Source organism: Rhea americana, unplaced genomic scaffold (assembly GCF_003343005.1).
Source record: "Rhea americana isolate MKP2758 unplaced genomic scaffold, rheAme1 scaffold_167, whole genome shotgun sequence".
In the NCBI taxonomy this organism is placed as follows: Eukaryota; Metazoa; Chordata; class Aves; order Rheiformes; family Rheidae; genus Rhea; species Rhea americana.
Window position 1 is genome coordinate 559,422 of NW_028185783.1, and position 24,692 is coordinate 584,113.

Below are 24,692 nucleotides of genomic sequence, written 5' to 3' on the forward strand. Positions count from 1 at the left end.
GTGGCCCAGTGACCCGTTCAGAGCCACCCTTTCCACTTAGCAAGAAGAGGAAAGGTGGTCTATCTATCTCCTGCAGAACCTCTTGGAGGTCGTGACTGACTCTTCCAAGACTATTTCCTTAGCAATTCTTTAGGGATTTTTTTTCCCCCACTTTCATTAGGAGTAATGCCACTGGCCATTGTTATTCATAGTTTTCCTCAGAGCTCCAGAAGAGTCAAACCCTATCCTGTGTTGATCATCCTTGCTATGTCTGTGGTTCTGAACTAGTTAAAACAGTTTAGCATTTTACCCTGCTGAGTTCTGGGAGGGTGGTGAGCACCAGCAGAGGCACATGCCTGCCTCTTTGGAGAATTTGAATGCCACTTCACCTGTTAATTGGGAGTTTCCCTTTGTTAGAGGGATGCTTAAACTCCTGGGAGATTTATTGCTTGTTGGTTCCTCCACTCTGGGGGGAAAAAATTACCTGTCTTGTCAAGGAGGTTTTCCGTGTTTTCTTCCTTGCAATAACAGACTTTCTCACTTGCACGAATACAGGGTTATTTCCATGTGATGGTGTACTGGAACAGTGATGATGTGGTGGTAAGAGGAATATCTTCCTTGCTGTAAAGTAGATAACAAACATTGCTAGATAGGGAATATTCAGGTTTTGCTTCATCCACATGTCAAAAGATAAGTCTCAGGGATGACTTTAAAGAGCAGAAAATATTTCAGTTCCTAGATTTGCTTCTTCCTGTTTCATTTAGGAGGAGTGATTGCGGCACAGCAGAGCAAAGGCTTGATATACAGAAATGAAAAATTCAAAGAAATTTGCATACTCCTCTCCCGGAGTACCTCCACTCTATCTGCATCACCTATCCTGAGCACAAGGGATAGAAGTTGTGTCTGTTCAGTGCTTTTGCCTATTTTTGTTGAATAACTAACATTGATGTTTTTCCCTTTTCTAGTGGTTTTGCATTATTATCTTATTTTTCAYGCATCATCAGCTGTCTGTTACATGGCAATTTTGAGTGTTTCTTGCTCCACGCAAAATTTGAGAATACAAGTTACACGGGATCCCATTCAGCCATGAGGATCACATACAGAATGAAGAAATCAGAAGGAACGTCTTAATATTTGTAACTTTTATAGCTCTCTTATAGCATCACTTTGTCTGCTTGAAGTACATGAATTCATATTCTGGAGTACAATCTTCCAGGGCCTACATGCCTCCACCCTTGTCATTCTACCTTCTGTTTCCTCTTGCTTCCCTTTCATTGTTCATGCTTCTCGTGTGCCCCCTCCCAACTTCCCTCTTATATRTAGCTTCATGCCTTTTTTTTCCCCCCTCCTCTCCCCTCCTGTGCCTGGGATCTTTTCTCTTGATTTGAGCTTCCTCTGAAAGCGTTTTGACTGCAGAGCCGTTCAGTGATGGCTTGCCTACTGCTGTTGCTCCATAGCTGACTCTAAATGATAGCCAGAGTATTACAGTCTTGTAATTGCATGTCTGACCTGAGAAGAAGCTGGCCTTATCTGGTGTGCTGACAATCTTTCATCAGTTTGTAGCTGCCTCCAGTGCTAGTATTTCTTCGTGGGGTCCCTTTTTTGTAGAAATGAGCTCTGTGTTCCAGTCTGATGTGGTGTCAGTATTCTCTTGGGTTGAGCGTTTCTTAAAGGTGGCACGAAGTGAGGGGTAGCAACAGAGCTCCTGCCTTGTTTCAGATCTCCTTTTTACAGCACAATGATGCAAAATATCTCTGGGGTGATTAGGTTCTTGTTTTTCTTGCTGTTTTTTAACACTGAAAATGTAAAGTATTGCCCACCCTGACAACTGGGAGATGAATGGAAAATCAGTGGGATTTTGAGATAGCAAATATTAAGTGAGGGAGACTTGATTAGAGCAGTTSTGTTTTTCATTCAGACTGTTTATAGTTTTGTGATTTTACTTGTTTGTTTGTAACTTGTTAATACTTATTTTACTAAAATGCTTGGGAGGAAAGTTTTTGTGCAAGACCCAAGCCCTTCCCCACTGATGGCTGAAAAAAACGTGAAATATGAACAGTCATGTTTGAGTGCTTCAGTACAAAGCTGAAGCGCAGTTAATTACGTCTTTTCTGAAAGATGATAGTGAGGGGATCGGCCCTTCTGTCGACATGCCTACAGAATTATGAAAGGAGATGCATAAATGCCGTTTGTTACTGACTGTGGGCATCACCTAAAGAGGTGTTAGAAGGTCAGTGTTGCAGAGATTCTCTCCTTCAGAAACTACTTTGGGAATCTGGAAATCTGAAGGTGATGGYATGTCAGTTAGGTATCTACAGAGGAGAGCATTCAATACTTTCCTCTTAGCCCCTTCAGTTTCAAGGGAGGCACTACTTTAAAATGAAATAACGAAGGCTGTAGTCTAGGTTTTGGTATTAAGATTGAAAATGACAGGATCTCATCAAAGTTAACATATATCAGGCTTTGTCATATCTATCTGATGTGAAGTACTTTGTAGTGATGGAGTTTCTACTAYTGGTGCRTGTTACATGTAGGAGACGAGCAAGRTGTTGTATTAGAGGAGGAATGTCTGGTGTACGTTTGGATTTGTTTGCAGATGCGAATGAGATTACCGTGACTGCTTATTTCAGATTACTAYGATAATGTTTCAGGTGCTTGAATAAACGTGGAAAAAAGAGAGATGGCACAATATTTGCTATATCATAGTGAGTTACGGACACTGTCAAATACAGAGCTGTATCAGTTTTAAATTTTAAGCGTTCTGGCTAGGCCCGAAGATTTTTGTGTGTATGTGTTTGTTTCCCCTTGCCTGCCCTTTTGGTCCATGTAATAGAGCCTCACCTTCAATTCATTTTCTTCAGTGCTGCTTGGGGGCTAATATGGTTAATGGCTCTGCCTGATTGAAAGCTGGTGAAGGCCTTGATGTTACGTATGTATTTGAGATACTTGACACAGCAGTATGTCATTAACAGAGGCATGCTGTATGTGTAAATTGAAATATGGAGTCACTTACTTCAAAGCAGCATTTGTCTGAAGGCACACAACTTGTGTGGAAAGCCTGAGACAGACTTRGGGTGGGAATTACGTTACTCTTTGTGCTGTTATAAGGTTCCTTCAGGCTTCTGGTTGAGCTTCTGGATGGTGCTGATATGGCTGAGTCTGGCTGGCCATGCAGATTATGCAGAAATTGTCAGCTCAGACTCATGCCTTGTGTGACATGAGAGGCTCTTCTGGGGGCTTCCTGGCAGAAGATAGGCACCTGTCCATGTTCAGGATGAGGTCTGGAGGAAGGTTGTGTGTTGTTTTTTTTCTTTCTTTCTTTGTTGTTTTATTCTTTTGGTTTTGTCATGGATAGGCTGCTCTGAATTTTTTTTTCCCCCTTCTTGCACAGTTGAGATTTTCATGCTGTGGCTGCACCATAGATTGGGAAGAATTTCTTCATCGTTGCTTAACAAAAAGGAAGAGTAGTAGTCAACAGTAAGATAGTGTTATGAGTGAACACAGTGTAATGACATAACCCCAGGTTTCCAGTGCCTGGCAGATGTTAAGCTGTTTAAAGGAAGAGTTGAGCCATTTGAAATGAGGATAGATTGCCAGCCTGTTGCAGCAGAACAGCTGTTTATGGTAGAGGTGGATAAGAAGTCCTCTAATTTTGCTCAGTATGGTACTGAGTTCCTGGAAACAGAAAAGGAGCTTGAAGGAATATGGAAAACAGAGGGCACAAATGTATTGTGTTTTGCTAGTAGTCAAACAGGCAAGGATTAGCTCAGTCGTTAAAGGGGGCTGTCAGGCCTTCAGGAATGCTAGGTGCAAAGGATCTCTTGGTAGATTTGTGCTGAAGAACCACATGATGAACTGTAGATCTGGGACAATTAGCGCGGTGTTTCCAAGCTCCCTTTAAAGACGGGTTTGCAGGAAGATTACAGAGTCCTCATGTTAACTTACTTTCCTGTCAGTCTTGTTACAGATTTGGTTATGCTGACTCTGCTGTTCGGGTTAGTTGATGAGCTGCTTCTGACTAAAGATCAGATGTATCTAGTAGCTTTTGGGAATATCTGTAAGCTATTTTTGATCATACTAACCGTACGTGCTTAGTATCGTCTTTTTTCCCCTCAGTCATGAGGCTAAGGTCTTCAGAAATTGTTGTCTGTCCTCTTCAGTAGACTAGTGGGGCTGTGGGCATCTGAAGTCTGTAGAAAGAAGTTTTGTGTTTGTGCAAGTGAATTTTTTCCCATGTATAGTGAAAACTGAAGCTGGAGTCAAAGCTGTGACTTGAGGCCTGTTCAGTGATGCAGTTAAAGTGAAAAATTTGTGGGAGGAATGATGGAAGGTGTATTTTCTTAATTTAAATGACCTCTCCACCCCACACCTTTTCATTGCTACAGTTTGTAGCCTGTATYTTGTAGACCCATCACCTGCTTCTGCAGTAGACAAGAAAGCTTATCAGCTGTGCTTGGCAGGACAACTGTGACCTCTTCTTGATAACGTTAATCTCCCTTAAGTTGTTCCTCATTTCATCGGTGGATATCGGGTCACTGTAACACGTTCCATTTTGAATTATACCTAAAGCTCTCTTGGAAATTTCAGCCAGTTCAGAACACAGTTTTCTGCTTGTTTTAAAAGGATTTCCTGCAGGGAGCTCATTGAACTGTCTTAAAAAAAAAAAAAAAAAAAAAAAAAAAAAAAAACTTATGCGCTGGTTCAAAGTGTTTAGTTTTGAACTGCAGGCTGTCACAGTTTGTTTCCTGTATATCTTGAAAATTGCTTTAGTCTGACAGTTGAGCTCGGCTGGTGTGTTTTAAGCTTATATGCTACAATTTCTGTGCATTTTACTGTTCATTGSTAAGCTCTAGGTTTGGCCTCTTACTATTTTAGCTGGGATTTGCTACCTTACTGTTGTTTTTAACACTGCTRCATCATCTGAACTTCAAAGCATTCTGTATCTTATTTTCTCAGGTTATATCTAATAAAATTTTCTGACACAGAGCAAATAATTTGAAGAGGCAAAGAATTAGTCTCCTTGTAGTTTGAGGGTGACTGTTTTTTAGATTGAATGTGTATGTGCAAGCACAATTTTGGATAAATGCATTTGTATGAATAAGTAAATTAAATCAACATTTAAAAAATAATGGAATACCTGTGTTAAGTCACCATTTATCTTGGCAGAATGGGCTGAAACCTCAAATGGGAATGGCTAACATCCCACCTTATTTGCATCATGAAGGAATCRGTGAAGGAATTTTAGATTTACAAGTTCTTTTGCAAGTGAGTCACAAGAGCATCCATCTTCAGAGGAATTAAAAACAGTATATGTGTCCAGTGCACACACTTACAATTCTGAGATCCTTACATAGTATTTTCTTTGTTTGTTAGGCTGATTCTGAGGAAGATGTAGAAGAGCATCCACAGGAGCAAAGGTAAGCAAAACCTAAATGAAAACGTGAGTACTAAAGCTCATTTTGTTTTTTTGCTTTAGGGAATACTGTAGTGTGATTGGACAGACTACTGAAAAATCRTATTTTTTTCTGCCTTATTATATTAAATACGTTTTCATTACTTTATTTCCTCGATTAATATTCTCTTGTTACCAAAAACCAAGAAATAAAAGGCAGCATATAAGTGACTGAAATAAATGCCCTCTTGTGTCTGTTGTGTCATAATTTTATCTTTAAGCTACGTTTACTTTTTGTTGCTTTTGCACAAAMCCCCCCTATGTTTATTAAAGGGCTTTATTGTGTACTTTGTCATTCATTTGTTTAAACTAGAGGTCGATTTTCAATTCTAAAATTTGCAAACCTAAGTAGTCTTGGAGTGTTAATGTTCACAGCAGGGTAAAGGAAAAWTTAAGTCAAAGACCTTTTAACGTGTTACAGCGGAACAATAAATATCCTGCTTTGTTTCTTGAAATCAGATAAATAGTAAAGATTTTAAGAAATGTAGCCTTCAACTGTGCTGTTTCTGTTAATGTCAGGCYGCCTCTTTTGAAGGATTGGGTAAATAGCATTGCGGATTGTTTTTTTAAATATACCGTATTTCCTCTTGAGTGTCCAAATTAAAATGCTTGGACATCTACCAGTGAAACATTTCCTTCCTTTGCTATGTATTAATGTGGGTATGGCTTTCAGTGCCATGCAAGTCATAAAGATCACAACACTTAAAATAAAAAAGTGTAACGCCGCTGTGCTCCAATGGCTGGAGTTGTCCAGAAATGCTTTCCTCGTTTGTCTCCTGTCTTTGCCCTTAGCTTGGGTTTGAGGGAGAATAGTCTGATAAGACACAAGTATGGCAGAAGGGRTAAGTGTGGGAGCAGGAAGATGGTTATGATTGGTCTGTCCTGTACTGCAACACTGCAGTTCTCAGTTTATCTTTTCCTCCTCTTTCTCTCCTATCAGGACCAGYCTGTTTGCAAACCCCGGGTCAGCTTAGGGCTCTTGTGCCTAACCTTTGTGGGAATAGCATGAGTGGAATAGAAATGGGATGACTGAATTATTGCTGCTTCTAACAGCTGTTGTTGATGGTTTCTACTTAGGAAAAATTCTTCCTTTCCCACTTTGAGAAAAGGAGAGCAAACTGTTTAAAGTGGACCTTTTCCTGCATAAATACCGAATTTTGTCTGTCAGCTGGGGACCAAGCTTTTCATGCAAAATTTTCGTTGCACGCCTGAGCAAGCTCTGTTTGTTGAGATGTAGCAGAAGACAGCAGTTTCGTACTGTGCTTAAAATGGTTCCTGAGATTTCTCACTGGTAGTCGGAGAGATGCGGCTTTGGGTGGATGGGGGAGGGGAGGATCCTTCACCTTCCCGTTTTTCCCTGGAGACAGATAAAGTAGGTAGCTGTTATGGCAATAATAAAAATGTTGTTTAAAGGTAAATAGTCTTTGAGATTCAGATAGGAAATAGGAAAAAGTAGTTTGGTCATTTTATTTTTTATCATTGAGATGTTAAAGAGCCTATGGTAATTACTCATTTCCAAAAGTGAACTTGGGCTCTGAAAGTAAAGGTTATAGGGTTCACTGTTAATAGATTGAAAAATCCTTCTGTTGTACTGAAATGCTTCAGGAAGCTTAGCTTAACTGTCACTGATCTGTGTGCACCTTTCAMACTGTTCTGGTTTACTGCAGTATACAAGTACTGCATATGCTCCATATAGTGAAGGTATGTTAAAGTATGGACTTTATGAAGAAGACCTAGCAAAGCTATCTTAGAAAAGCTAGAATTTGTTAGTTTTCTTCCCAATTAACTTTCATTCTTGTGGCTTACGTTGTGATGTATTGAAATCATGATGATTTCCTGTAGCAGCAAAACCTGAAAGCTTGCAGCATCTCCATCCCGTTGTCCACTAGCATGCCCTAGGGACATCGGCTACAGCTGCTGAAGTTTGATGTGAAGTCTCTGGAGCACTAGAAGGAAAGCACCTTAAAGTAGCAGCCTGAACAGAAATTAATGGAGAAAGTGGATTGGGGGCAGGTTTAGCTCATCGGGTTAGAGCATGGTGCTGCTAATGCCAAGGTCGTGGGTTCAGTCSCCATATGGGCTAGGCTGAGGGTTGGACTAGATGACCTCCAGAGGTCCCTTCCAACCTTACCATTCTATGAAATTACCAAAGTTGTTCCCCAAACTGAGGAAAGCGGAGAGGGTTCAGCGTCCTGAGGCAAAAAGGAGAAAGTCACTTCTCAAAACATGGTGTTCTATTCAGTTCCTAATTCTAGGTTAATGGGCTCTCTTGGGAGCTTGTTAACTTAATTAAAAAGCTAGTAAAGGACTAGCAGTCTGCTAACTGACTTCCTGTGCATGTGCATCAGCAGGTCTTCCATTTGAGGCGGGCTTCTCATTTTTCTGTTGTTTTTGTGCTGAGCATGCAAGAGGGATGGATGTTGTCTTACTGTTTCTGCCTTAGGATGAGCTTGAACAAATGTTTAAGTTTGCATGGAAATAAAAATTGGTTGTCAAAATCTTTTTGYAAAGAGCTATTTCAGAGATAAATGAGAAATAGTTGTTTTGGAGGTCTAAGGTTTTCAGCTGCCTTGAGTGAGAAAAAGATAATKAGTAACATTATTCTTTCCAAACTACAATTCCTGCCTTGCTGATTGCTTGGATGCCACCACAGGTTGCTTTCCTCCATTTTCTGTCTCTTGAGATCAGGCTCTGAAATAAGAAATGCTGTCTAGTAAATAGTTGAGTTGCTGGATGTGCTACTTTGGGCCACAGTCTTTGACAGAATTAAAGATGTGCTTATTTGGACTAGCCTATAAAAAAGTTTCAAGTTTCCTTAAAAACTATTTCTTGCATTTTGAAAATCTGTAAAAGGGTGCCTTCCAAAACAAATTTGGTTCAGGATGTTAGAAGAAAGTCAATGACAAGTGTTGACAGGTAGTTGGATGTTTTTTCTGCATACTGGTAAGCCTTCGTTTGCTACAACAGAAAGTGACAAATTTTGAAGATTTAACTGCTTTTTAAAAATTACTCATTTGCTAAAGCAGCAAAATAATTAGTCCAGTGTACAAATCTGGCACAGATAAAGGTATGATAGTGTTAAGTGATGGTACTATTGAAACTTTAGAATTTCCACTTTGAAGTAAATATTAAACTATTCAAAAAGAAGAAAAATCATGCATGACATTCTTAATCCATGGTTTTGAAGAATTCTTCAAAGAGGCCTTTTAATGTCCAGTTTTCCAACTAGCATTTTAAAGATCATTTGTACCAGTAAACTATTGTATGCAATAAAACATGTGGGATAAGTCCTGCTCTACACTCCAATATGTGACATGCATTATTCATACTTTACGTGATGCAGATGTCTTATATTTACCTACTCAAAGATGATAAAAATATTGTGTGGTCCAGTTAGCTCAGTCAAGCATTTTGTTAAACTTTTGCCTTTGATCTCTGAGAGAACGTTTGACCTAGTGGACTGRAGCTGCTTAGAGCACTTAATAATACCAACTTTGAGCAAGTTCCAGCTACTGTAAGAATTCCGGCACTGGCGTAACAGCTGGTGYCTGGGATTTTGACTCTTCTAATTGTCAAGTGGGATTATGCTTAATCCCGTCATTTTTGCCGTATCTGAAATACGGCTTCAGGCGCAGAAGAAGTTGGAAGGTAAAGATAAGGAAGGAACAGAGCGTTACCTTTCCCTGGTGTTGGTCAGTGAAATGTTGTTTGACATCACTGAAGTGTAATGAAACTAGTAATCCTGAAGGCTTCAGACTGAAAAGGCCACGGTTTACTAGTTGTGTGAGGGATAACAAAACAGTTTTAAAYGCACAAATTGCAGAATTACTCAGGTATTTAATACTGTCACAGATATCTAAGAAATATAGTAGTAATATTTCTTCAAAAATGGTTTGGAAGAACTAGTGTGCAGTACTTTGCAATTTCCAGTTGGCCACAGCTTCATTCACCTTTTCTGCAGAGTTCATAGTGCCAGATTCACTAGTGTCTGTTTGTGGGGACAGTCTAGAAACTTAACGGGAATGGCTCATGTGTGTGCATGGGGTCTCCATGCCATTATGTCTAACAGTCTGATTCTTAAAATAATGACRTGGAGACTGCTATTAAGGCTCTGTACCTGATGATTAACTGTAGTGGCCAAACCCAAAAAATTGACTCTTTTGGTCAAGAGAAATATCTGAATATACACAAATGATTTTGTGTTATTTTTTTTTAACATCTTTATTAAAGTTAAATGGAGTACCTCATGAGAAAATTTTTCAAAATGACTTTGTCAGAACTACTTTTCAGCTTTTCAAAGTGCAATGTTTAGACTGTACAAACGGAATCATCCTAAAACTGTGTTTTCAACCTCAGCTCTTTGAGTATTGCAGGTTGTTTACATAGTCACTAAACTTAGTACCCCAAACTTCCTAAGGAAAGGGTTCTGGTTGAAGGTTGGTTTTATTCAGTGTCAGAGTGTTGTTCCCTCCCCCCGCCCCCAAAAGAAGCAGGCGTTCTTGTCTTCATTAAAAAAAAGTGCTGCGTTTCTTTTTGTTGAGAAAAGGCTTTTTAGTCACCAAAAATCAGTATGTTTCTACAGCATGCACAGAATGAGTGTGTTTTCACTAAATAGTGCCAGAAGAATATTTCAGTATTATTTAACTTCAATTTTTAATTGATATAATGTCACTGCTGTTGTATCCTATTTACAGTTTCATCAAATCACCCAGGGGTCCATGATTTTGAGCTTTATTGGATGAAGAAGAAATGAAACTTATTTTTACTCCCTTATTTTTAGGGATTATATAGAGATGCATACATCTACATGTTATGTTTAGTTGGAAATATCTAGTGAAGTATCTGTATGTGAAGCTAGAATAAAAAAAGCTTGCTGGAGAAAATTGTTAAATGGTTGCTAAATGATCTCTTATAGATGAAGAAAAAAATAGTTTGGAAAGGAGTTGTTACTGTTATACCTACTTTCCTTTAATTTCAGACTTCTGAAAGGCGTAGCTAGGGTGGCAAACTGAACTCTCACTTCTTTAAWCTTTTATCTCTGGCTTGCATGTTGTAATTCATTCACTGATGAACTTTGCCTTGCTGACCTTTGCATTACATGCTGTTTGGAACAGCTTTGCTCTGCATGTGCTCCTTCCAAAATACTGGTCCTTTTGCAATTGTGTTGCTTGTCTACTGAGGCCAGGAGTAAAAGACTTGAGTTTTTTCCAGGGCAGTATATTGCATGCTGGTGCTATGTGCTAGCAAATAAGTCAACTATCCTTTTTAATTTTTTTAAGTTGCTTTCAACCACTTTTGAAATTAGAACATCAGCCTAGGCCAGCTGTACTGTATTTCAGACTGGACTGGACATAATGCTATGCCTTTCTGTGATCCGGCATTAATGGAAAATAAAACAGGTTGCTACATTTTTGCAAAGAGCTGTCAGGCTTCTATCTTCAACTTATATCGTAATTGGCCTTAACTGAAATATTTTAAAGATGATATGTCATCAGGTCTGGTTTCTTTTTAATACACAGTTACAGTCCCCCGCACTGTCAAAAGATTCTATTTGCATTGGAAAAAAGCTTGTGTGTGTATGGTGTGTGTATATATGAATAGATATATCTATGATATGATATGTAATGAGTACATATCACTGCTCTGAGCCCCCCTGCCCTAGAAGATGCCCATCATCCAAACAGCAAGTATTTAATCTGTGTGTTGGCTTTTACACGGGCTTTAAATGGACTTTCTCACCTACAGGTGATAATTTGGTTTGGAGAAATGAAGACAAGCTTGGTGTCATTGTGTTAACACTTTTGCTTTCATATGGCTCATACCGCCTTGAAGAGCCACACATGCTATTTTTATGTCTATACTTGTAAAAATAGCAGGCAGTGATGGTCTTCTCTCAGTGGGGCTGTGAGCTTACTGTGTATGAAGAAGCTATATTGGTAGATACATGCAACAGGAGTAAACTTTCTCATGTGTAATGACCTATTTTAAATAGTCAAACTTTTTACATTTTGACATCTTGTCTTTTTCTTTCTCTTGTTCTGTTAGTTTCTTCTTGCTTATCTTCATTTCCTACTTTCTCTTTTTCTGCTTGCTTTCTTTTCCATAGATCTTACGCATATCTTATAGCATCTTTACTTTCTTCTAGCACCTGTCTGGGCCATGCCTGAAACAGTTGTGGTTTTAGCCAGCAATGCARGAGAAAGAGGCCCTCCTTGCTATCCCTGTGCTGTCCTCAGCTCCTGCAGCTCTACAAGTCAGACCAGGAAACTCTTTTGGGTTAAAAGCACTCTTCCCCTTCCCCGCTCCTCCCTCAGGTTAGGTTTAATCATTTCCTGATCTGGTTCCCTTTAGTCAGACAGATGTCTGTAGTGGCAGAGGGGAGGRTACGATGCAGGGACAGGGCCAAGCAGGTGGAGGGGGCACTGCTGCTTTTTGTGGCAGTGTTAACCGAGGGTGTGCATGAAACCCCTCCCTGGGTCTCTCCCTCCTGCTGCCTGGGTCCACCCTGCTGGCACTGGACCTTGATGCCCGAGCCATGTCTGGCAGCTCGTCTTGCTTGGAGGATGGTGTTGTCGCTGTTGCAACCGCAGCTCGAACGAGCGGGGCGGCTGTTACGGAGGCCTGCTCTGCAGCTTTCTCCATGCAGCTTTGGTTCGGACCTCGCGCTCCTCTTCCCACTCTTTCTACGTGCCTGTCTTTTCTGCCCTCTTTTGCCACCTGCCTTTTGGCCTGTTCTTCGGATGGGTGGTTCAGGGTGGTGCTGGTCCCTGGGCTGGCCCCAGCTCTCTTATCTCCTGCCATGCGGCCAGAGCTGGGGAGGAGTCCTGGGAGCGGTGGGGACAAAGCCAGATCTGCTGCTGTGCTCGCTGCTGATGAGGACTGAGAGGAGAGCACCTTGTCATGTGCTGAGAGTAATAAAATGTATTTGCAAAGCATTGGCTGCTGTATAAATCCAGGGAAGAAGGGTGAAGTATTTGTTTTGGTGTGATGGATAGGCTTTGGAGACAGTTGATGTAAYTGGGTGGATAGAGTGGCAAATCATACAGCCTGCTGCTGTGTGGAAAGTAAAAGGCACGTGCATAYGAATACCCATGCATGATTTGTGCAGTTTAACTGTTCTCAGGCTTTTGCTGAACCTTTGTAGCCTGTGCTTTGGGGCAGAGTCCGGCCGGAATGCATGGTCTTTAGAGTGGGACAGTCTTTATCTGAGCATGTAGAAAAAGGGTGTTCAGCCTCCTGTTCCCCGTTCTGTGTGTGTTCTGATACTGGCTTCAAAGCTAAGCAAGAGCAGAGACGGATCTCATGGTGGCACTGGCTGTTTGTATGGTCATTCAGGGGACATACGGAGGGTCGGCTCCTTATGCCAAACACCTATGTGCTGTGAATGCCCTGGAAGACTGCTTTGAAACATGACATTTTTCGTGTTAATCTGCCTTGTTTTGACAAGGGGGCATAAGGACATTTAAAGTTTTTTTTTTTTTAAAAAAGCTAACAGCTGCTCTGACACACAGTCACCATCCTGATCATTGTATAGTTAGTGTCCCCCTTTGCCCTTTTATATGACCAGTCTAGAGTAGGGATTCTCTTACACATTTTAATACACTAGTAATGAACTTCAAATTTGTGTTAATCTCAGGCTAATCCATCTGATTCATGAACAGCAAGACGTGGAAGAATAGCTTTRTACTTATTAATTTAGTATTACTTTGATTAATTAATAGAGAACTGCTTGGYTGGTTGCTTAAGAGAGCTTAGTTCAATRTAATTTTAATTTTACCATTAGGCAKTTAAATGACAAATATCTGGAATAACAGACTGTTGTCAACARTCTGAAAATTGGCACTCTAAGTATTTAGATTCTTAGCTTTTCTGTACAGATTAGCAAACTGTTACTAAGCAGAAAAAACAAAGCTATGTTTTTTTAYTTCCAGAAATCTGCAGTGTCCGCTTCTGAATTGTCAACCTCAGCATGTTGGCTTGATTTCTTATAATTTGAAAATAAAGTTACCTGAAATCTCCCTGATTCTGTAATAAAACAAGAGGCTAGGATTTTTTCCTCTCRCTTTCTCTGTTAGCTTAATGCATTCATTAATTAATTGGAAATTGAACTTACCCCATCAAAGAAAGTGTTGTAGGCAATGCTGTTACCTTCCTGCCATCTTTCTAGAGACTCAAAGGTAAGACACACCTGGCTTACAGCACATTACTTATTTTAACTTGAATAGGAATGTGCTTGAGCTCAGCTTTCCCAGATGTTGGCTCTGATTGGAAGGACTAGTAGGCAATTAAGTGCAAGAGCACCRGATTTTTCAGTAATTGTGGTATTTGTAGTTTTGCTAAAAATGCAGGCAAGGAAAGAAAAAGCAGGTAGCTCATTTGTATCACTTTCAGTCTTGATTAAAAATTCAAGCCTTAGTTTTAAAACTCATAATTGCATTGGTTTAAATAYGAATTTTTATCCACTTTCTTCAGTAGTTGCTTAGGGAAGAGTTCCTTGTGACAGTAAWTACAGAATGACCAAATCACCTCTTAACCAGGATGAAATCCTGCCCATTGTAGAGAGCCAGAGAAAGTATGTCAGATACTGTACTGTGGCACTATCAACTATTTTGCAGAATTCTGAGTACTCTAAATATTTGCTCTATATATGTAGAAGAGTTTGCTTTAAGAAACCAAATTAGGAGCCTGGAAGAAGCACATGCTCAGTGGGATGAATTTAGGTCTTTCTTCTCTGAGGAGTCTAGCACTTGGTGTAAYATCCTGTCTACTAACTGAGGTATGGAAGATAGGGAGCAAAACTAGTCTCTGTTAATAATACTAGTCACCTTTTCCCCCCTCCCAGTGTCCTGCTCCTAAAGTAGTGCACAAGTAAAGCTGTATTTTTTTTGTCTTGGTAACTYTTATAAAGTGCAGTGGAAATATGATTAGAAGAGAATGACAACTCGGGGTTTTTTTGTATACAAAACGGACCTTGTTTTCTGTAGAACAGATGGGCTTTATATAGATGTTAAACATGGGAATTTCTCAGTCACAGCCAATCACTGTAAATAAGCTTTGTGYTCAAAATCATGAGGAAGGGGAAAGAAGGAAAGAATATTTGCCAAGAAGTAGTGAAGGATAACGCCCTTTTGGTTTTGCAAGGTTCTCCTTCTCCAGTAGTCTCCTGCCTGGTTCGAGATACTTGCTGCAGTGTTTAGTGAGCAGTGGTCAGTTGTTATAGATCACTCCAGTTCATTTGCAAGCCTAAAATTTGAAACTAATCTGTCCTTGAAGAAGTTTATATATCATTACAGTGATAATCTGACACTTTAAGATACCTGGAAAGACCTTCTGAAACCTGAGAAGAAAATGTGACGTAAAGTTAAAATTGTTCTGACATGTGTTCTCAGTACTTTTTTTCTCATATATAAAGCATCTGAAACATTTCACTTTTTTTAACTGTTCATTGTTTTTCTGCTTCTCTTCAGGACCTTATTATTAAGAGTCTGAAGGATAATTCCATTGCTGTACATCTCTGTACCCCATCTCAAAACCAAAAACAAAACAAACAAAAAAAAAAAAAACAAAAACAAAAAAAAGAAAAGAAATAAGTTAACTCTGTATCAAAGTTGATAGGCCGTCTCAGTTGTACGTAGTATATAAAACAAATAACCAGTTTGTGTTCTGCTTACCTCAGTCTCTCAGCCACCACTTGCCTTGAGTCCATATCTGTTTCTGTTCTGTGTGGGACTTTCCCAGCTCTTTTAATTTTTTTTTAATTTTATTTAATCATGTAGGAATGCTGATACCTGACCTGGTGAGTAGTCTTGTTTATTTTACTGCCTTTTTTTTTTTTTTTTTTTTTTTTTTTTTTTTTTTTTTTTCCTTTTTTTCCCTTCCCTCTCTGTGCTCCTCTGAAGACTGTCATGTTCTTACAGGCCCATTTCCCCTCCTGTTTACTGAAGGTTGTCCCCCCATCACAAATGTGGCAGCTGTATGCTTGAGAGTTTTGTAGATGCTATAAAAGGCTCCAAAATGGGACTTTCAATAGCTCTGAGTGACTTTGAATCACTTTAAATGGATGCGTTCAACTCCTACAAGCTTCTTTCAGAGCTGATGGTATTTGGCAGGCAGTGGATCCAAATGTTAATATTTGTCTTTTAAGTTTGTGTATGTACTCAGGTCTYGACCTTTCCCGTGAAGCTGCTTCAATTGTTTCTGCAATTTGGGATTACCTGGAATTCTGCTTCTTGCTGCTGCTCTTTCTCCTATTAATACTTCCAAAGAGTTCTTTCATAGGCAGCGTGTGTGTTTGGTGGGATCGGGTAATCTTCAAAGATTTTACTCTCTTTGCAGTCTTTGAACTGTCGGTGTTTATTTCTTACTAATGAGAGCACAAATAGGTTCAATAGTCATGCATCAAACTAAAATTAGACCACATATGTGAGTGTGTATATGTGGTTGGATGCCATCCCTTGGCATTTAGGACACTGACCCGTATGTTTGCCTGAGCAGTATGTTGCGTTGCCATTGGGAATACACTTGGAATAAAAAGGGAATTTGGGGACTTGTTTGACAMTGAGCCAGTAATCTTGGTGTGATGTGTTTAGCACTGGAGAGAGTGAAACAGATGTATGCTTGTTTTTTGGATTATTTGTAAGGAGGATCCTCTGCATGCTTTACAAGGTTTTGAGGTTTCTGCATTAAGGTGCCTCTTAACACCATAGCTGTAGTGCTCTCAAGTAAAAAAGTGCCGTTTTCACAAGCGTTTAAAAATGCGAGTGCATGTGCGTATTWGTTTTAAAGCTCTTAGATGTCCTTGCTGTTCTGTGTCAGACATCCTGTATGCAGAATCCCGAAGCAAAGTGCACCAGGTGCTCAAGTTTTTTCTCCATGGAAATATGCTGAAGATGTTAATTACTCATCTGTTACAGACTAGGCATTTGATGAGCAGGTGAGGTCTATAAGTACATTTCAATCAGTATGAAAACCATCTGTACATGCATTGTGGTGTTAGCTGTTATGATTGCACAACAGAGTTGAATCCTAAGAGGGTTGTGGAATAAAAGTCAAAACTGGTTGAATTTCTTAGTGTATCATCTGGCATGATACAGTAGTTTTTCTKTGAGATTAAATTGCTGTAATTCATTAAAAATTTTGTTATATTTGATAGAATATAAAGGCTGTAATTTTAAAATTAAACCTAATCATACTTTGCGGACTTGCTGCTGAGGAACTGCTTAGAATATGAAAACATACTTTGCATGAAGTTTAAGAGGTCTAGGTATTAGGTGTCCCRAAAGATCTGGTTGCCTTTGCTGGAGTTAATGCAGAAATTACTATATGAAGTTGTTTGTTCTCTAAAAAGTAGAGCAGTCTAATAAGGGTTATATTTGTTAAAAGCAGCTGAAATATGAAAGGTTTGTGTTTTTTCTTTTCTTTCTTTTTTTTAACCCAGCGTGAAATTATGGCTCTGTCAAAGTTATTGGCAAAATTACTGTTGGCTCCCACAGAACTGGAATTCCTCAATTTAATGTGATCCAGGCATTAGTTACTAACTCCGGGAGGCAACGCAGCAGTGGCTGAAATGCACCTTAACAGATCGGCTGCTGCAGTGTGCACCAGCTGCAAGCCGCGAGTGTTTTGAAGTACTGATGTTGCCAGCACCAACAAGTTACTACCCCAAAAAAGTGCCACGACAACACCGGTGTCGAGGCTGACCCTTGGGCAGGGCGGCAGCGGGGTCCGGCTGAGACGTGGCAGGACGAGGAAGGGGGAGTTGCCTTTCCCCTCGCCGAGTGCCCGCTGTCTCGCTGGGTGCCTGGCAGGCCTTCGGAGATGACACTGCGAAGTGGCACTGACCTGGCTGGTTTTCGTTCCCGTCTTTTCACGGGATGTTTCTGGCAGCCCAGCTTTCTCCTGGCAGGCTCGTTTCTGCAGACCCCGTGGAGGCGGCAGACCTGGCCCGCGCCCTGGCAGCGCTGCGGCGGAGCCGCGAAGGGCTGCGCGTCCGAAGGAAGGAAGTGGCCGCGGAGTAGTGGCGAACAGGGAAAAATATTAGTGTTACTGATGATACCACAAGACTGCTGCAGTAGTGTTGCCTAGTCATTTGAGTATCGTGTGGTATCCTGTACGCTTGCAGTGCTGTCGTGGCATTGCTGTGTTTCCCCTAGGTGGTTTGAAAGCAGATCAGTGCGGAGGATACGATGGTGGTCAGGTTGCATGGATTATGATAAAAATATATTTAAAACCAACACAAGAGCCTTAGGGACACCAGTCAGGCAAGGTACACGGGCCACGTGACCTGAAGTTGACTCTCAGTAAGAAGCAGGATCCATCCCCACCACCGGCACGTGGCCTCATCTGTGGGGAAGCTCCCTCCACGGCAAGGGGCAGTGGATGACGAGTAGTTTGAGGACAGAGCTTTAGGTGTTAGGAGGCTGCTCTTCTCAAGCTCCCTCTGGAGTTAGAGAGGCTTCACCAGAAAGCAGTCAGGAGTCTAATTTAGCTTCTTTGGCCCTTGGGAAGAGTCAATTTTCCTCGCTGCCTAGATGGAAGCTGAGTGACAAGTTTCTTAATTTAGGAACCTAAGGCGAAGAAGTGCTCATATCCCCTGAGCTCTCTCTCTCTTTTTTTTTTTTCCTGCTGCTTACGCAGTTTCATATTGCCAAAAAGTACAAAAAAGGCCGGTGAAGTTGCAGGGATTTTTTTAAAAAAACCTTAGCATTACTGACTAGCATGGCAAACCTGTCCTGCCTTTTTTTAGTTTTTTTATTTTTATTTTTTGGTAGAGGTTCAAAGACTCGGTCCTGCTCTGCGATGTGCTCGGCCGTGGGGTCTGTTGCGTGCTGGGGCAGAGGCTGTGGCTGATGCTTTTGCATCTTCGATACAGCAGGACTTTCTGCGGTAAAAGCAGAGGACGTCTGTGCGCCAGCCCAGCCTTTCTCGGGGAGCGGCGCCAGCCTGGGCGAGCTCAAGCTCGCGGCCRTCTGCCTCGGGGTCCAAAGTGCTCTGCAGCCTGCTGCCTTTTCTTGAAGGTCAGAGCAACAGGTTCACTAAAGCAAAAACCGTACCGCAATGGGGTGCTGCCATCCGTGCAGCATCGGGCAGCACAAACTGCACGTGGCGCTGGTTAGACGTCTTGCTTCGTGCATCACCGGAAGCTGCTCAGAGGCGATGYAGAACCCGTCTAGGCTAAAATTGGCAGGGGCAGGGGGAAGGACAGCCAGAAGGACGAGGGAAAGGCAACAAAGCAGCAGAAAAATGATTCAGGGTCGTAGGCCAAAAAAAAAGAAAAAAAGAGATGCAAATACTGAGAACATCCAAAGAGAATGAAGATACTGGTAGAAAGGGGAAAATGAAAGCTAGCATATTTAAAGCACAAAGGAAAACTGGTAAGGGAAAAAGAGTACAATCTTATGATTAAAGGAAAGATGCACAATAGTGAAAAGGAAGAGAAATGAGAGTAAGGAGGGAGTAACTGTTCATAGCTGTTCACACCATGTGTAACCACCTACCTTTAGAGCATGAATATGAGTCTGTGCCCAACTGAATTGGGTCCCTCCCCTCCACCTGTCAGCAGTGTGCAACTGTGTTGCACGCTCACTTAGGTGAGGGTAAGTTAGTATACCGGATACAAAGCAGTCAGCAAATCAGACCTGCCTAGTGATGTTGTACATTGCCTCTTATATCTTGTCTACAAATATATTTATTATATTGAAATACATTATCTTATTGACTGAAGTTGTGGCTTGCCAATTAAAAATCAAGGTCTCTACAATAAACAGGCCAATAAACATATAAACAATAAAGACTGCATATGCCCTGAACACAGAGATAATGTGTTAACCACAAGAACATAAATTGTGCAATTCCTGGGTTTTTTTTTTTCTTTTGCTTTCTTTTTTTGGAGACTGGAACAATGAAAAGTGTTGCGCTGCCCTTAGAAAGCGAGTGATTATGTAATATTGCAGAACGCATTTTGCAGGTTCTTATCATTTTGCAGATTTAACGTGTCTGTTTTGCTTTTGTGTCTGCCTGATAGTGCTGTATGCCATGTGCACCGCTGGTTTGTGTCTGTAAATCCTGATTCCTGGCAACTGGAGGAGGGTAGGGAGTTGAAGGGCCTGTACTTGACCAGCTCCTTGACCCGTGCTTTACATGCTTTGTTGCTATTAACTGCCTTTCTTCAATAGCTATTGTTGGATTTCTGTCTTGGTGTTTGCTGTCTTTTATTCCAGGCCTTTGCTGCAAGCCTGCTGTGTACAACCCATGAGGTGCCTGCTGCCTGCTTAGATATTTCTGTGGCCTGTTGGTGACCTAGTTTGTGGAGCTTTTAAACCTTTCTTTCAAAAAGGGGGCATTTCTGGCTTTTGTGTGTATTCTCAGTGTTGCTGGGATAATGCAGTTGATTCTGCAGATGCACTTAGTCACTTTAAAACTACCAACAAAACCCTCTCTGCCCCATTCTCATACTTTCAGTCTTGCTTTTGTTTTTTATTTTCTTGTAAACAAATAAAATTGTTAATATTTTCTGCTCACCATCGCACTGGGTTGCATTTTGCAGAGTGGTTCATTCTTGAAATTACTAGCAAAATGTTTATTGCCCGGCCTTCGTATAGGATGACAGTACCATAGCCTCTAGTTTTAAGATGGAGACCTTTGCTTTTATTCCCAAACTGAAGAAACGCATTTGGGAGTTAGAAAAAGAGCAAATGTGTGCTTTCTGGTGACAATGTGCTACGATTTTGAGGGTGCAGTGTTTGAGTGGTGCAGAGCACTGAGCTGAGGTGAAGGGCTCAGCTTCAGCCAAGGCAATGGGCTTGCAAGCCATCGTGATACCTTTTTCTTTCAAACTGCATCTGAAGGTTGGAGAAGACGCTTGTATACTTCAGATACTCCCAGGGCCTACCTAAATTATATAGCTGTGACAGGATTGCCTGATGCAATGTCATTATTTTGTGCTAGGAGCTGGCCCGTCTCTGCCTTGGCTTTGTTGCAAGGTCTGGCTCTGAGTTTAGGTTGTGCTGGTCATGAGCAGCGCACTGGGGACAGAGAGGTTTGGCTTAAAGACTCTCATCTTTGTGTCATTTTCCCACTCTGCTGAATTTTACAAACTGTGGAGAGGTAGGCTGTTGTGGCAAAAAAAATAAAGCCCCCTCATGGTAGCAGCAATTCCATGTATTATCTGCTGCTGGGCATAGTTGGGGGCAGCACTTTCCTTCCTTATTTCCTGTGCCTTTTTGCTGCAGTCTTGGCAGGTGTAAGTCTTTCATTTTGAAATAATCAAAGAAAAATCTCTCTTAGAAAATGTCATTGCTCCTCTATCAGTGTAAAATGTTACCGTGGGGCGACATGAAGAAGCCCGTGAGAGGTTGAATGCATTTCTAGCACTTGTCAGGCTTGTTTTCAAGCACTTAGGTCAAGGGTTTTTGAATGTACTGTACTTCAGTCCTACTTCTCGACCCRCTAGTGTGTCCCCCTGCCCCAGCTTGCAGAAGGTCCTGCTGGCTGGATTGGGATTTTGTGCAGGCTCCAGATGGCTCTTGTGTAGGTTTGTGAAATTTATTTGCTTGTCATCCTGCGGAGAGGGGAATATGGAGAGAAGTATAGCCAAGGTTGTGCGAATACGCCTTTCGGCTGCAGAGAAATCTTCAGCCTGATACTGGTGGATTTTCTCTCTGCAATTTGAGAAACTCCATGTTAAATAGATTAATTTGTGCAGCATGCAGAAGCAAAGTGCATCTTTTCTTTCAATGGAAACAAAATTCTGGTTTACATGGACCGTTAAGAAACTAAGTATAGCTTTACTTTGTGACTGTGGATGATGAAAAATTTACTGTATCAGTAGTTTCACAAGTGAAAATATTTTTCTACTTGCTAAGGTGTTCTCCACTTCAAGTGAAGGGGTTTCCTGGGGTTTGATTTAACCCAATCCAGTGAGATGATGAACGTGTTCAACTCCTAAGGAAGTTGATACCTTTCCATTCACTGCAAGGAATTAAAAGCAGTGGCCTGGCATTTTAAATTGGTAAACTCTGATTAGTTGTTCGACTGTGAAATAAAAGAAGAAACACTTGAATCTAGGGGAGGTAAAGTCATAATACAGTACTTGACTGCAGCATTTCTGTTAAACTGATACAAAATAGCAAAAGCTGACTTCCTGTCACTTTTTCAACATATTTTCCTCCTCTTCCCTTTCTCACCAGTTGTTCCACTGAAGGAACCAAATGTTACCTAACCAGCTCAAGGCGCCCGTTGCTGGAAATCAAAGCTCTAGAGGTTAATGTTCCAGCCATAACATAATTGAGTTTTTCAGTGGTAGACATTTTGCTAATAAACCTGTGAAACAGTACATGTTTCATATGGTTCTGCTTTATTTAATAGTAGAAGGTTGCAGTATTTAATACATTAGAAGAAATTGGCTCAAAGTGTGTRCTGTGCATTGACTTCAACAGATCCCAGATGTTTTATAAGAACTCGATAATTTCTGCAATGAGCATTGTAACTACTAATCCTGGTAATGCTGTAATTTTTGACTTCTTGCCAATTTGAACTTCCTGGTATATATTTTTTTCTCCTATTGTATATTTTTATTCTTTAACAAYGTAATCTAACGAAGTACAAATATTCAGTAGTACTTAGGAATAGGTCACAAGTATGAGAGTGTTTCCCTTTTACTAATAGCACTGAATCATGGGGCCATCTTTTCGTTTTGCATACCGCGAGGGAGAGCGCTGCCCGACATGAGGCAGGCTAGCAAGCTGCCTGCTTCAGAAGCTGCAGCGTGGGGAATTCTCCGCTCTGGTCCTGCTGCTGCGGTGCTTTACTTGCTTTGGGTCAGCATGTGGAAATGATCTGATGCTGGGGGAGGAGTTCCCCTTTCTGCCCACAAAAGGGGATGTACTTGGAAATGTAACTGGAGTTTTGGGTGAGGAGCTGGAAAGAGAAAACTTTTGATTTGAGAGAAGGTGTATATGATTGGTTTATGTAAGCATGTAGATGAAAAATAGAAATGCATAATGCCGTCAGTTAATAAAGCATGAATGAACAWTTTAAGTAGTCTGCAATTTTTAACATTATGGTAATCTTATAAGGTTCTAAGAAAAAAGGTTCTGGATGTTTTTGTAGAAAATACATGTCCAGGGTAATTAAATAATGCTATGCTTCACTTTAGTAAAATGGCATCGAATCCAACAGGTTGCTGTGCCAGAACAAAAAACTTCATCAAGCTGCTCCAAAATGCCAAGCGGGGCAGCGAAGTGTCTCTATTGTATCTGAGGTGGGAGCAGGGAACACAAAGAGCAAATGAGTGATGTTTTGTTGGGATGGAGAGGTGTTAGTCTGGAGCTGAAGCTACTTTTTTTGGTGTTACTCTTTTGTTAGTGACTTACCTTTTACTTTTCCTCCTTAAGATTTTGTGGTGGCTCCTAGGCTGGGGAAGCAGCGGTCGCGTTCCCGTGCATGCCAGCCCCTGCCCATGGAGCCTGCTGCGAGCGGAGCAGGATCGTGTAATCGCAATTTCACTCTGCAGCACCGTGCTTGAAAGTACCTTTAAAAAAGGCGTAGCATTGCTCTTTCTCATTATGTCTTTCTCTTTTAAATTGTACTTTTGCAGTCAGATGATACGGCTTGTGAAAACGCTATTCAATGACATGAAAAATGAGATTTTCTTAGAAAGCTAGTCTGTGTAGTTTAAATTCTGATTAGCTTACACATGCCTCAGAAATACTGTGTGAAGCTTCGTTTGCTGGAGAAAAGAATGGTTTTTAATGCAGCAAACAGTAGCAGCTGTAATTTTTCTCCTTATAAAACCTAATGTAGCACTGAGAAAGCTAAGCTTTTGTGTGTTAGTCTAGCAGAAGCTTAATGAAGGAAATCTAAAGGACATGTAGATGTAGGTTTTCATGAGAGACATTTTTCCAGTGTCTTGCAGGTCTGTAAAATACCTTGCTACTTTATCCATCTGTACTATATATTGCAGAGTTTGCTTTTCCACGTAAGTAGTATTTGAAGCTGCCGGGTAAAATACAGTATAGATAACCTGTGCCATTTTGAATATTGATTCCATTTTGGTTTTCTGTCCTCATATATTGGCTTAAAAAAGGAATGCTATTTGACATTCATGCTGAATTATTAGTCAGTGCTTAAAGATCATCCTGATTTTATTTTTTAATGGTTTGAGCTGAAATTCAAAAAATGTGGGAAATACAAAATCTGGGATGATGTTTACTACTTTTGTGTCAAACAGTTGTGCATGTATTTTGTAGTTTTATATGACATTTGAACTTGCTGACTCTTCTGTGACTCCCTTTCAGGCGCAGGTGATAGCAGATGCATTGTCCAGACCAGAGGGAATAAATTAAAAGCAGAATTTGAGCTTTTGGGTCCTCGGGTCTGAATTTCCTTGTATTTGCTTAGTTTCCTTTTTAGCTAATGTTCTTTTTAAATATTTCTGGGGGAAAAAGGAGGGGGAGGGATTTTTGGTTCTTACCAGATGCACTGCAAAGATTTCTTGTGGACCATTAAGATCTACCACGCAAGATCTGTGCCTTAGCTGCTTTGCAGGCCTGTACTCTTTCATTATAAAAGGAAACTGGAAGCTTTGGATTAATGAAGCAACAGCAAAAGACAGCTACTGCAGGAAGATTATCACTGTTAATTACTAAGCAGGTCAAGCTTATCAGCTAGCAGAGAACCCTTTAATGCATTTGGCTGAACTATTCTGATCTAACTTAAAATGGTTTCTGTGAAGATGGAAATTTTTGGCTGTAGCTGTAAATAGAAAAAGGAAATGGTTGAGTGCAATGATATTTAAAAAGAATGTAACTTCCTATTGCTGTGAGCTTTGCAGCCCCATTGTGTTTCCTGTCGCTGGCCTCCCCCATCCTCGCAAGACAGGAGCGAGAGCTTCTGTGCGGGGTGAATATTACATTGCGCTTGCATACAAAAAGTGAAGCGTGTGAAGCAGGGCTGTTGCTGAATTGACAAAAACTGGCCCCTAGCTATTCAACCTAGGGAGAGTTTGAGTAAAAATACGTGCYGGTAGAAAGCCTAAGGTTTGGTTCCTCCAGTTTTCAGTGAAATGAGATCTTATTTTAAACAATAAAAACAACTTTGTAATTGTTGGAGTAAAAAGGGTAGATCTGTTCAACTTCGAGCTCTTTCTTATATGTTGCTAATTGTCCCTCCTTGATCTTCGTTTTTAACTTTCAGCTTCTCCCCCTGCCCTGTCCCTAYACTCTGCAAGAACAGTGAGCAAGTCTGCAGTTATGTTTGAGGG

The 24,692-nt window shown here is 40.8% G+C and overlaps 1 protein-coding gene across 1 annotated transcript in view; it reads left to right on the forward strand.

Moving 5' to 3' along the window:
• The first annotated feature begins 3,558 nt into the window (after positions 1 to 3,558).
• Positions 3,559 to 24,692, forward strand: part of TMEM131L (transmembrane 131 like) — a 77,379-nt gene continuing 56,245 nt past the window's right edge. The window contains exons 1-3 of the mRNA XM_085300673.1: positions 3,559 to 3,705; positions 5,146 to 5,244; positions 5,353 to 5,396. Of these exons, the coding sequence (XP_085156799.1) occupies positions 3,559 to 3,705; positions 5,146 to 5,244; positions 5,353 to 5,396 (290 nt within the window). The remainder of the gene's footprint in view (positions 3,706 to 5,145; positions 5,245 to 5,352; positions 5,397 to 24,692) is intronic.